The 13,768-nt window shown below is 33.8% G+C and overlaps 1 protein-coding gene across 6 annotated transcripts in view; it reads left to right on the top strand.

Moving 5' to 3' along the window:
- The window catches only part of USP34 (ubiquitin specific peptidase 34), a 246,281-nt gene that overhangs the window by 161,425 nt on the left and 71,088 nt on the right, over positions 1–13,768 (top strand). For all 6 annotated transcript variants that reach the window (XM_024133566.3, XM_024133567.3, XM_028496944.2 and 3 more), the window contains 6 exons: positions 3,383–3,583; positions 6,143–6,225; positions 9,975–10,015; positions 10,156–10,280; positions 11,365–11,517; positions 12,502–12,606. In XM_024133566.3, the coding sequence (XP_023989334.1) occupies positions 3,383–3,583; positions 6,143–6,225; positions 9,975–10,015; positions 10,156–10,280; positions 11,365–11,517; positions 12,502–12,606 (708 nt within the window). The remainder of the gene's footprint in view (positions 1–3,382; positions 3,584–6,142; positions 6,226–9,974; positions 10,016–10,155; positions 10,281–11,364; positions 11,518–12,501; positions 12,607–13,768) is intronic.

The raw sequence follows: 13,768 nt of genomic DNA, 5'->3' as shown, positions 1-13,768 counted from the left end.
GTTTCTTGCCTTTTGTGAGGTCTGAGGTCTTCTGCCAGCGTTCGGTGGGTGTTCTGTAGGAGAAGTTCCACGTGTAGCTGTATTTCTGATGTATCTGTGAGGAGGAAGGTGATCTCCGCGTCTTACTCTTCCGCCATCTTGCCTGCTAATCTGAGCAGTTTTTTGTAGCTTTCATTGTAGAAGTCTTTCAGCTCCTTGGTTAAGTTCATTCCTAAGTATTTTATTCTTTTTGATGCTATTGTAAATGGAATTGTTTTTGTAATTTCCCTTTCATATTGTTCATTGTTCATGTATAGAAGTGCAACTGAATTCTGTATGTTGACTTTGTATCCTTCTACTTTGCTGAAATCATTTACTAGTTTTAAGAGCCTTTATATGGAGTCTTTAGGGTTTTCTACATTAAAACAAACAGATAAATTTACTTCTTCCTTTCCAATTTTGATGCCTTTTATTTTTCTTGTGTATTGCTTAGGCCAAAACTTCCACTACTGTGTTGAATAGAAGTGGTGAAAGCAGGTGTCCTTGCCTTGTTCCTGATCTTAGAGGAAAAGCTTTCAGTCTTTCACCATTGAGTATGATTTTCACTATGAGTTTTTCATATATGGCTTTTATTACGTTGTGGTAGTTTCCTTCTGTTCCTATTTTGTTGAGTATTTTTATCATCAAAGTGTGTTGAATTTTTTCAGATGCTTTTTCTGCATTAATTGAGATGCTGTAGTCTTTTCCTTCATTTTGTTAATCTGGAGTATTTACATTGATCATTGCTATGTGGAACCATCCTTGCATTCTAAGAATAAATCCCACTTGGTCATGGTGTATAATCCTTTTAATATGTTGCTGAACTCTGTTTGCTAATATTTTGTTGAGGACAGTGTCTTTTATCTGGCTTTGGTATCAGGGTTAATGCTCACTTCATCGAATGAGTTAGGAAGTTCCCTCTTCAGTTTTTTGGAAGAGTTTGAGGATCGTTGGTATTAGTTCTTCTTTAAACGTTTGTTAGAATTTACTAGTGAAGCTGTCAGGTCCAGAACTTTTCTTTTTTGGGAGATTTTTGATAACTGATTCAGTCTCCTCACTAATTATAAGTCTGTTCAGATTTTCTATTTCTTTGTGATTGAATCTTGGTAAGTTTTGTGTTTCTAGGAATTTGTTTATTTCATGTAAGGTATCCAGTTTTGGGGCATACAACAGTTGTTCATAGTACTCTCTTACAGTGCTTTTTATTTCTCTAGAATTAGTTGAAATGTTCCCACTTTCATTTCTGATTTTAGTAATTTGACTTTTATTTTTTCTTAGTCCTTCTAGCTAAAGGTTTGTCAATTTTGTTCTTTTCGAACAACCAGCTTTGATTTTCACTGATTTTTCTCTAGGTTTTTGTATTCCCTGTTTTGTTTACCTCTGTTATGATCTTTATTATATCCTCCTTTCTACAACCAGCTTCAGGTTTAGTATGTCTTCTTTTTCTAGTTCATTAAGCTATAAAGTTAAGATTGTTGATAAGAATTTTTCTTTTTTGGGCTTGCCTGGTGGCGCAGTGGTTGCGCGTCCGCCTGCCGATGCAGGGGAACCGGGTTCGCGCCCTGGTCTGGGAGGATCCCACATGCCGCGGAGCGGCTGGGCCCGTGGGCCATGGCCGCTGGGCCTGCGCGTCCGGAGCCTGTGCTCCGCAACGGGAGAGGCCACAATGGAGGGAGGCCTGCATACCACAAAAAAAAAAAAAAAAAAAAACAAGAATTTTTCTTTTTTTTAATGTAAACATTTACATTTATAAATTTCCCCATTAGCATTGCTTTAATTGTATTCCATAAGTTTCATATTGACCATGTTTTTTTATCTTCTTTTGTGAAGTGTCTCTTTATATCCTGGGGGTTTTTGTTTTGCTTTGTTTGGGGTTTGCTTTCGTTCTTTGTTTTTTGTTTTCTTTTTATTTATTTTATTTTTGGCTGCGTTGGGTCTTCGTTGCTGTGCGTGGGGTTTCTCTAGTTGCGGCAAGCGGGGTCTACTGTTCGTTGCGGTGCACGGGCTTCTCATTGTGGTGGCTTCTCTTGTTGCGGAGCATGGGCTCTAGGCGCATGGGCTTCAGTAGTTGTGCACGCGGGCTCAGTAGTTGTGGCACATGGGCTTAGTTGCTCTTTGGCATGTGGGATCTTCCCGGACCAGGGCTCGAACCCGTGTCCCCTGCATTGGCAGGCGGATTCTTAACCACTGTGCCACCAGGGAAGCCCCCTGTTTTATTTTTTCTTGGTAAAGAGCTATAAGACTTTTTTCCTTAATCAGTTTGGACAAGTTTTTTGGTCAGGTATATGTATTAGGAATATTTGCATTCAATCTGTAGCTTGCTTTTTCTTTATATTTACAGTGTCTTTTAAGCAGAGAAGTTTTAAATTTTAACAAAATTTATATCCTAGCTAAGAAATCATTTTTCCAAGGTCACAGAGATTTTCTCCTGTTTGTTCTTCTGTAAGTTTTATAGTTATCTTTTACATTTAGGTCTGTGTTGTATTTTGAGCTAACTTTTGTATATGTAGAGTGAGGTTGAGGTTTTATTTTTTCCATATGGCTATCCAATTTTTCTAGCACTGTTTGTTGAAAAGACTTTTTTTCTCACTGAAATTTCCTGGTACTTTTCTTGAAAATCAATTATATAGTATTGCTATGTTTCTTGGCATATTGGTATAGTTATAACACTTAGTAGTGGTATTAGGAAAAGAGGAGAACAAGGACCATTGAAGAGAAAGCTCTGAAGCTCTCATACATAGGTGATATTCTTATTAATTTATTTGAAGGAATTGCTTTATTTAAAACATTTTAAAGTAGAGCTTTAAGTCAGAAATTTTACTTTTCATACTAAACAGTATTTTACTGATGAAATGCTTGTTTTATTTTAAATATACATATATAAAGTGCAAATTTTTCAGTTGAATAATTTTCTAGAATTATTGAGAATTGCTTTCACTCCCAAATAGCAGAGTATATGCCACTTAGGTGGAGAGACAACTTCCAGTATTTTTGCTCTCAGTGCTAATTTTGTAGGTAAATATCTTTATTAGCATTTTAATAATTTTTAAAATTGTAGTACATTGTGAGCAATATTTTTTTAAATCCTCTATATCTCTATTATATATATTTGTATGATTCTTTCATGATAGAAATGCAAGTGTCATTTCCATTTCATTAAATATACATTCTAGTTATCTAGTGTCTTTATTTTTGTAAGATTGAATTGTTACTAACCATAATACATGAGCAGCAAAATTTCTTTACCACATGGATTAAGTACCACCTATAATTATTTTTATTTTCTAGGCCTTAATTTCAAGTTGTATAGTAGCCATATTAAATTAATGAAAATAGGGAAATGATATTTTCTTCTTATCCACAGTGGCAGCTAGACTGTCTTGCTTGCTTGCTGAAGTTAATATGCCAGTTTGCAGTAGATCCATCCGATTTGGATTTAGCTTATCATGATGTCTTTGCCTGGTCTGGTATAGCAGAAAGCCATAGGAAAAGAACATGGCCTGGCAAATCGAGAAAGGCTGCTGGTGATCATGCCAAGGGTCTTCATATACCAAGATTAACAGAGGTAAAGTACAAAAGTCACCATGTAGTAATAAATTTTATTTGTCTTCTAAAAGAGCTTGTATATTTTTGTTTTTACAATATGAATACTCTAATGTCTATGAAATGCTACCCTAGATTACCACAGTATGATCTAACAGCAGAAGCAGTGCCTTAATTTTAAAGCAGTAGAAATTACAAAGCAGTAATACTTTTCAGTTCATCATCCAAAATGCAGGAGTGAATTAATTTTGTGCCGTTTTAATGTTATCTAACTTGTAGGATTGAGTTCATTAGTTGGTCTCAGTAATTCTTATACTGAGTGTATCAGGGTCCATTCAGGAAAACAAACCACACTAGGTATTTCAACAGAGTAAATTTAAAATTGAGAACTGGTTTTACACATATGTGTTGGAGGGCTAAAAATGAAAAATGGAATGTTGAGGTAACGTGGGCAAGTAGCCATTCACCACCCCTAGGGTTTGAGGAATATATGTAGAAGGTTGTGGTTATCAGGAATGAGAAGCTTATAGGAGGGATCCTGTTGAACTGGAGTTTAGGCCTCCGAGGAAGTGGTTCTGTTACTGCTTCTGAAATCACTTGCCTCTTCTGGTTAAAATACTTACGGAACAATGTTAACAGAAAAAGCAGGGGAAATTCCCTGGCGGTCCAGTGGTTAGGGCTCCACGCTTTCACTGCCAAGGGCCTGGGTTCAGTCCCTGGTCAGGGACTAAGATCCCACAAGCCGCATGGTGTGGCCGAAACAAACAAACAAAAAAGAAAGAAAGAAAAAGCGAGGAAGTAATCTCTCTAGTATCCCACGTTGACAAACCTAATAGAAAGCCAGCTGGCAGAGGAGGAATTTAGTTTATCATGTACCAGCCCTAGTGTCACAGAGTAAGTGTCAATACATAGTATGGTAGGTTTAGAGCCAAACGAAAATGGCACAAGAACCAGTGCATCCAGCAATAAAATTAGAATTCTTTTTGGCTGTGGATTCTGTTGTTCATGTGATCAAATATTTGCCCTTCCAGTGTCTCTATTAGTGAACTGGGAACTGGGGAGAGATGAAGATGAGCTTTTACTTAATCTCTTCTTCATTTTGTAACCATTTGAGAACAGCAGCTTACCTCATACCTGCTCCAGAAACACCAGAGTAATGAGTTGTTACTGATAGAGAAATAAAATACACATACTCATATATGGCATTTTAAAATAATTGGCTAGTTTTTTTTTAAAACAAATTTATGCAAGTACATAATTACTGAAAACAATTTAGAATGTACAAGTGAGGGAATTCTTTGGCCGTCCAGTGGTCAGGACTCTGCGCTTTGTTTGCCGAGGGCCCAGGTTCGATCCCCAGTCAGGGAGCTAAGGTCCCGCAAGCTGTGGCGTGGCCAAAAAAAAAGAATATACAAGTGAACCTTCCCCAGAGTCATATAGGTCACTACCATTAATAGCTCTATGTGTTAATCTTTTTATTTGCATATTCTTTCTTATGCATATGCCAATGTTACATTTTTATAGTTTAGAAAAAGAGCATATAATATATATTTTTTTCATTTGTTTATCATAATATTTAATTAGAGCTTAGAAGGTAAATCTAAGCTATTTGGGGGGAAATTTTTTTTAACCCTAATTCTGGAGACAAAGTCATCCAATAGTAAGGAAGAACACTGATTCTTTTAATAATTTACTATCATGCATTATTTTGTTTGTTCTCCTTTAATAGCCTTTTAGAAGGTTAAGAATCCAAATTGAACTTCTAATTCCAGCCTAAATATAGCTTTTCTTAAAACTCTTCTTATTTTGCCAGGCACAGGTTTAGTTGCTGCTCCCTTCTGTTACTCATTTGGCACATTGCATATACTTGTGTTACAGTGCTTTCTATGTTTTCTGCTGCACTGGACTAACTTCCCCAGGATGGGAACAGTGCTTTTATAAAATTAGTGCCCAGAATGGGTTCTGACCGGCAGAAGGGATTCAGTAATTCTTTATTAAGTTAGCAAATATTTTTATCCACTATATAGATGAAGAACTAGAACCTAGAAATTCAGTATTTATTAGAGTCATACAACTTGAAAGTTAGCAAACTAAATGTTGAACCTCAAGGTTTTTAATCTGGAATCCATGCTTGGTATCTATGGTATATTATATTGCTTTTCTATGTTTATTTCGGGGTGGTCGAGGAATCTGCCACTGCTTGACATTTTTTTTCTTATTTCAAAACTGAAAAAGATTACTTCACCTACCGCCCAAAAAAACCACTGATGTGTGTAATACATAATACTTTTCTCACTCTGTTGGGTGACATGCAGATAATCTGTGGATCAAATAGAAAGGATTTGCCTGTGTATTTCTAAATTTTTAATATTTTCTTTTTAAAGTTGCTATTCTGAGGTTTCTTTATAAAAATCTGGTTTTCTAATATTTAATATTTCTACAGTATTTTCCAATAACCATTTTTAGAATATTCCTTATCCTTTTATAAATAAAAATCAAAGTAATTTGGAGTCTGGTTTAAAACGCAGTTTTGTGTTTTAGTGTATTTATAGATTTTTTTTTTAATGTTTTTATTTTAAAGGTATTTCTTGTTCTTGTCCAAGGAACCAGTTTGATTCAGCGACTTATGTCTGTTGCTTATACGTATGATAATCTGGCTCCTAGGTATGAAGTTTTTACATAATTTATGATTGTATGTGTTTAGAGTAAGAATACAGTGTTTTAAAATTTTAATTTGAAAAAATTTTGAAACCTAACAGAAAAATTGTTAGGGTGTTTTAGTGAACTCTCATATCATTCATGTAGATTTGCATATTGTTATCAACATTTTGCCAGTTTTTATCAAATGATCATGAGCATGCATTTTCTGTGGGTGTCCCCAAGCACACGTTTATTTACATATCCTGAATCTTGTAAGAGTTCAGACATTATGATCACTTACTGATAAATAGTTTGATGTGTATCTCCTAAGTCCAAGGACAATTTCCTAACAACTATAGTAAGATACTCAAATTTAGAAAATTTAACATTGATATAATATTATCTAACATATAGTCCATACTCAAATTGTCCCATTAATATTTTTATAGCAATTTTTTTCCTCATCCAGGATCACATACTGCATTTGGTAGTCGTATTTCTTCCATTTCCTTTAATTGGGGTTACTTTCTTAGCCTTTCTTTCATGGTACAGACATTTATGAGTATCACAAGCCAATTCTTTTATAAAGCCTTTTAATTTAGGTTTTCCTGATTGTGCCTCACAATCAGATTCAGACTATACATTTTAGCAGGAATACTCCATAAGTAACGTATCTTTCCCAGTACATCCCGGTGATATCAGTTTGTCCTATCATTAGCAATATTAATTTTGATCAGTTAATCTGGTTTCCTCCAGGTTTCTCTACAATGAAGTTTCTGATTTTTCTAATTAAAAGTAACCTATGGGAAGATAATTTGCAACTGTTTAAATTTCCTGCTTCTCATAAAACTTATTCATTTACTTTTAGCATTCAGAGATGATTCTTGCCTGAATTAAATATTAGTATAATGTTTGCAAATTAGTGATTTTCTAACTCGTACCGTTCATTTTATGTTTATTAGTTGACATTCTGCGGTGACGAAGAGCTTTCTCTTCCTTTCATTTAGTTAGTATCAATTTGGATTTTTTTCATTCAATATAATTCATTACTATTACTATTCACTTTGCTCAAATTATACCTTAGCTGGAATCTTCAAGTTTGTTCATGTGTCCTTTGGCTATGTCCCCATTGTTTGGGTGGAGGGGAGGAGTACTTTTTTTCTTCCCCCCTGTCATTTTAAGATCTTCCGGGCTTTCAGTTTCCCTGCCTTAGTTGTGGAATCAGCATTTCTTTAAGAAGCCCTAGTTCCTTTTGGTGGGGAACCTGCAAAATATAGTATCATTGCTCCTAGTGTTTCCTTACTTCTAGGCCCTCGATAGATAAAGCTGGAAATATGTGTATAAGAGTATAGTTTAAACGTGTAATATGATTTCATTTATTTGGGCTACGTTGGAGACTTTTTTTTTAATGTTCAAAATTTTAATAATGTATAAATGGTAATTGCTAATACATGAGGACCTGACTGTGTATGCCTCAAATAATCACATAAATTATGTTAAAGTGTGTAGAATTAATTTCCAAGTCCTGTATTCTGTAGGTGTTTATGTTGGGCTGAAGTTTGCCATTGTTAAATGATTTACAAAGCTAATATAAACACATTTCAAAGTGCTTAATGTTATTTATGGCTAATAGTTATCTGTTTTTAGATGCTTTTAAAAATCACCTTCATAAGCAATGGTTGCATATAAGTAGCATGATTATTTTAAGATTATTTCTTGTTTAATGTATCTTTCTTTAGTGTCTGTCTCAGTTGAATTCACATTCATAACTCGATCAACATCTCCTTTACCCCACTGGACGTATTTTTGCTCACCATTATATTATCAGTGCCAGGCATCTTACCTCATTATTTATAAAACTTATGAATGGATAATGTGGGGAAACAAAGAAAGTGCTATAACATGACCTTGGTTTGTATGATAAAATACATTTTATACGCCAAGTACCAGTGACTCTCCAGTTAAATAATTCTTAACTCTTCCTCCTTGTCCTCTAACACAGCAGTCCCCAACCTTTTTGGCACCAGGGACCGTTTTCATGGAAGGCAATTTTTCTGCAGACCGGTGTGTTGGGGGGGGTGGTTCAGGTGGTAATGTGAGCAGTGGGGAGCCCCACATGAAGCTTTGCTCGCTCTCTGCTCACCTCCTGCTGTGCGGCCTGGTTCCTAACAGGCTGCGGACTGGTATGGGTCCGCAGACCGGGGATTGGGGACCCCTGTTATAACACACATTCTATATACCTCACTATCCCACACGCCACAATATACTGATTAACAAGGCAGTTCAGTGACTGCTTTGGTCTGCTTTTATTTCTTTAGAATTAAGAAATGTTCACTTGACTCTTAACCTCACACAACGAAAAATACGTGAGTTTGATACCAGCTGCTGCTGTTCAAGCTGGTTCACTGCAACAGTTCTTATTTCTATTCTACCAGTCCATTCTTAAAGATCTCATTGCAGTCTTTGTAATGTGAGGGCCCCCTACCCCCCACCCCCAATCTTTGTGTTTTTATGACTCCTGTTCCTGCACCATTGTCGTTTCATAAGCCTCCACCTTCAGTTTATATGGTGCTGGGAGGTTTGTATCAATTAAGATAGCTAAAATGAATTTTTTGCCTGTTATCAAAATCTTCTAATGCTACATATTTAAAAGGTAGATTGAGAGGTTGCTCTTGGTAAAGTTAAATATATTAAACCAGTATGATAAAAGTTAAACATGAAATATGGCCAAATACTAGATTTATAAGTTTTAACTTTTTAGTACCTTTTACTTTAAATCAGTAATACGGATGAGTCTTGCTCTTTCAGATTTTCATAGGTGTTTTGTTAATTATAACAAAGTAGGTATCTAGAGATCAGTGCTTTTTTTTTTTTTTTTTAACAGTTTGTATTGTAAGGTGAATACTAAATCCCTATATGCTGGTTTTATTAAAATGAACATTTTTAATGTTTAGTTTTCTTTAAATTGAGGTAATACATTTTCCATTGAAGTTACTAAAAGTATCAAGGGGAAAAAATAGAGGTGAAGTAATATAGAATTAAATTAGTTACTTTTCTCTACTTTTCAATAATTCGCTGTTAACCATTCCTGATGAAAATTGACATTAACAATACAAAAGGAAGGGCATTTTATGTCATTGCATGTTTTTTTTTCTTTTTGTGAGTCGTATCTTTCTATTAGAGTAGAATATAATGTCGTTATAGACGCTGTAACATTTAGAGCCAGAAAGAATATGTCATATGCCATGGATTAAGATTAAACTCACATTTCTAATAGTATGTGCTGACTGTTTTACTCAGCTAGCTCCTAGAATATATTTATGTCCTAACTTTTTTGTTTTATATTCATCTTATCTCCCCTGATAGGCTGTAAACTCCAGGAGGCCAAGGACTACTCCATAAGGGTGTTGTGTTTTTTTTTTTAGGAGTCTGAAGTTTAGACTCTAAACCATTATAACCTTTCTCTTTGTAAGCCATGTCACTTTACTAACCAAATCTTTAAGCACTTTTTGAGAGTTCACTTAAGTCAATATGGGATTCACTCACATTTTGTTTATTAAATTGAAACACTCATTTAATGTTTGCTATAATAAGATTTTGCCAGTGATTCTTTAAATTAAAAATGAAGACCATAGGAAAATAAATTAGCAGCTTTCTTAAAATCTAATCTTTTGGGGGGCAGGGAAAGTTAAAGGGTATGTAGTAAGAAATTGAGTTATTTTTAGTTCATTGCTGAATTTAATTATTGGTGGTGGTGTGTTTTTACTTTGCAGAGTTTTGAAAGCTCAGTCTGATCACAGGTCTAGACATGAAGGTAAGGGTTCCACAGAGTTAATTTTTAATAAAGATTTGGATGACTGGTTACATCTATATATAATATCTTTAATAATGAACATTTTGTTTTCATTATGCACAAGGCTTTATAGTAATTTTTTTTTTCCAATTTTTCTGTAGTTTCACATTATTCAATGTGGCTCTTGGTGAGTTGGGCTCATTGCTGTTCTTTAGTGAAATCTAGCCTTGCTGACAGTGATCATTTACAAGATTGGCTAAAGAAATTGACTCTCCTTATTCCTGAGGTAAGCTAAAGATTGAAGATTAGTACTACTCTTCATATTTTTTCTTATTATTAGCGTCAATGATAAAAAGAGCTAATGGAAGCAAATGAACATGATTCCATAAATATATCCTGTTGCCTGGAAGGCACTTAATAATCCTTTAAGATCTAGAGTGTTTTGAACTATGTACACTTAAGTGTGAACATTAAATATTCTGTAGCATTCATATTTGTCTTTTTTCTGCAATATTTGTTAACAGAGTGATTCTTTTGGGTTTTTTTAATTTTTTTTTTATGAGGGTTGCGAAGGATTTCAGCATTTATTTTTTGTAATTTACGTTTTAGAGAAGTTTCTTTTACTTTTTCTATTTGAGTGTATCCTTAGATGCAAGAGAGACATGTTTCCTTTTGATTTCAGTGTTGACACTGAAGTCAATATAATTTTCACCAGTCGTATCTTGATGTTACACTATATTCCTAAATGAAATAGTATAAACACACTCGTACTAATACACTTAGCCACAATATTCACATCTTTTTTAGAGAACATTTTCTAATATTATTAGCTTTGTATTGAATGCATATGTGTTCTTGTTCTGGCTCTGTCCCAGGTAACTATTGTGACACTTGGACAAGATTCTGAAATCTGTAAAATGTTCTGGGTTAAGTACTTTCCAAGTTGCTTCTAGTTCTGAAAATACTGGGTTGGCCAAAAAGTTTGTTCAGGTTTTTCCATAACATCTTACAGAAAAACCCAGACGAACTTTTTGGCCAACCCAATATTTTTCCTGTTACTTAATCATGTAAATAAATTATTATGAATATCCTTTTCTCAATCCTTTTTGTATTTGTCTGTTCTTGTATTTACTTGGTTTGTTTTTATGACCATATTGGGAATTTCTGAAATGTTTTTACATATTACCGTATACTTTGGGGTACTTCATTTGATCGTGTATTATTTAGATGCATGAGTATGTGATCAGGACACTGTGTTTTAAAACATCTTACTAAAGAAGCCATCTAACATGTTATTTCTGCCAACATATTAACCTTAAGATTAACTTTTTAATACTAACTCAGACTATCTTTGGAACTCTTTCTTTTAGACAGCAGTCCGTCATGAATCTTGCAATGGTCTTTATAAGTTATCTCTGTCAGGGCTGGATGGAGGAGACTCAATCAATCGCTCTTTTCTGCTACTGGCTGCCTCAACATTGCTGAAATTTCTTCCAGATGCTCAAGCACTCAAACCTATTAGGGTAAGATTTTACTGTGTTCAGGAGCAATTTCTGTTTCTGCCGTTTCATTTGCCCCAAGTTTATCGTTGTATTATCCTTGCAAGTAATTTTGAGTACCTGTTTACTATCTGTAGTTTTCACCAGGAGGATGGTAGTTATATGTAATAGTTCCTAAAGTGGCAGCATTGTGACATATTGTGTCCATGTTACACCTAGGGATGGATCCTGTGGCCTTGGTTTCAGCTCTGTGGGATCTCTCATAGATATTGTTTTGGAAATAACATTTGTCCTTACTAGGTTCTGAGCCTTGTGTTAATAAGTTGAATGATAGAAACATCATAAATGTAGCTTTCTTCTTATTCAGTCACAGTTGTTTTATTTTTATCTTTATGATACTCAGAATTTTCAATTTTCTTCCTTGTTCCCATGAATACACGCATACTAGCCTTATAAAAGCCTTCTACCCCATAATAAATACAGGGCCCATTAATAAGTAAATTTTACTAATCCCAGAAATATGATGCATTGTAGGATTTACATTTTTCTTCTCCATATTTACCGTCTGTCATTGACTATGTAAGAAATGTAATGTGTTCTTTATTTTTCAGCTTTCAAAACTATAATAGACCATTGTATGTGGGTAGATTTATATATACTCATTTTCTGTAGGTTTCTTTTGTTTCCATATTTTCATTGAATTTTTAGTTGGCACTACATTATTTAGTATTATACTTTATTCATATCTTTTCCAAGTAGGTTATAAGGAATTTCAGAGTACTGTTTTTTTTGAAAGTTCTCTTATTATTCACTTACATACATAGTTGTTCTAATTTTACAGACACTAGGAGTATTCTCTCCATTTTGGGGCGTTAAATTTTGAAAACTGTTTAGTTTGTAGGGATTTAATTTTTTTTATAAAGCTTGTAGTTTTTAAAATGTATTATAATTTTAAGTTATTTTCCCCTTTTAAACTATTTTCACAAAGTTTAAATTTTTTTTTAATAGATAGATGATTATGAAGAAGAACCAATGTTAAAACCTGGATGTAAAGAATATTTTTGGTTGTTGTGCAAATTAGTTGACAACATACATATAAAGGATGCTAGTCAGGTATGTTCAGAAAGTTATACATTAACTTGTTAATAGAGATGAATTATGCACTTGTATGTTCATGAATTTATAGGTCGTTATCATTAAGGATATTTTTATCAATCTAATGAGTTGAAAATGTCATAATTTTTCTACTGTATTTGTACCTTTTTGTTCTGCTCTAATTTCTTTCTTCTTTTTACTCTGACCTTAGTTGAAATGTCTTCATTTGGTACTTACAAGTAGTTTCCTGTGTCTTGTAAGATTTGTGGATATAAAATCTTATTTGGAATGTGAAATTTAGACTTTAAATATACAGCTTTCTATAGTAGCAAGTGGATTCTGAGAATGTAAAATAAAATTGCAATTCAAATAGAAATTACTTTAAGCTAAAGAAACACTATCAGTTTGCTGATCTACTAATTTTCTTATATGAGACTAAAATATACTTCTGTCCAAAGAAATACTTAAAACAAGTTTATTTCAAAGACAAACTTGCTACATAAAAACTTTTATTTTTTCTTTTTATAAATTTAGTAAGCTAAAATACATCTAATTGATCTCAGAAAAATGAGAAATGCTTGAAAAAGATACATTTAAATATTTAGGAAACCTTTTCTGTCAATTTTTTTTTCATGTATTTCCATCAGAGTCCAGTATATACACTGTATATTTTAAGAATCCTATCGTGTTTGAACGTCCTACTTTTAAGGAACAGTTTACATCTGAATTCTTATTCTACTTTTCATTTAAGGAATAATTATAAAAATTGAACATGTTTTAATTTTTTCTTCCAGTTTTACTGAGTTATATAATTGGCATACAGCACTGTGTAAGTTTAAGGTATATAGCATAATGACTTGACTTACACATATCATGAAATGATTACCACAATAAGTATAGTGAACATCATCTCATATTTATATAAAATTAAAGAAACGGGAAAAAAATATTTTTTCCTCATGATGAGTACTTTACTCTCTCAACAACTTTTTAAAAAAATTTAATTAATTAATTTTTTTTTTTTTTTTTTGGCTGCGTTGGGTCTTCGTTGCTGCGCATGAGCTTTCTCTGGTTGTGGCGAGCTGGGGCTACTCTTTGTTGTGGTGCGCGGGCTTCTCATTGTGGTGGCTTCTCTTGTTGCAGAGGACGGGCTGTAGGCTCCTGGGCTTCCGTGGTTGTG

This window comes from Physeter macrocephalus, chromosome 12, assembly GCF_002837175.3.
Source record: "Physeter macrocephalus isolate SW-GA chromosome 12, ASM283717v5, whole genome shotgun sequence".
Taxonomy (NCBI): Eukaryota; Metazoa; Chordata; class Mammalia; order Artiodactyla; family Physeteridae; genus Physeter; species Physeter macrocephalus.
Note: the sequence above shows the minus strand (reverse complement) of the source record. Positions and strands in the feature narration are given on the sequence as shown.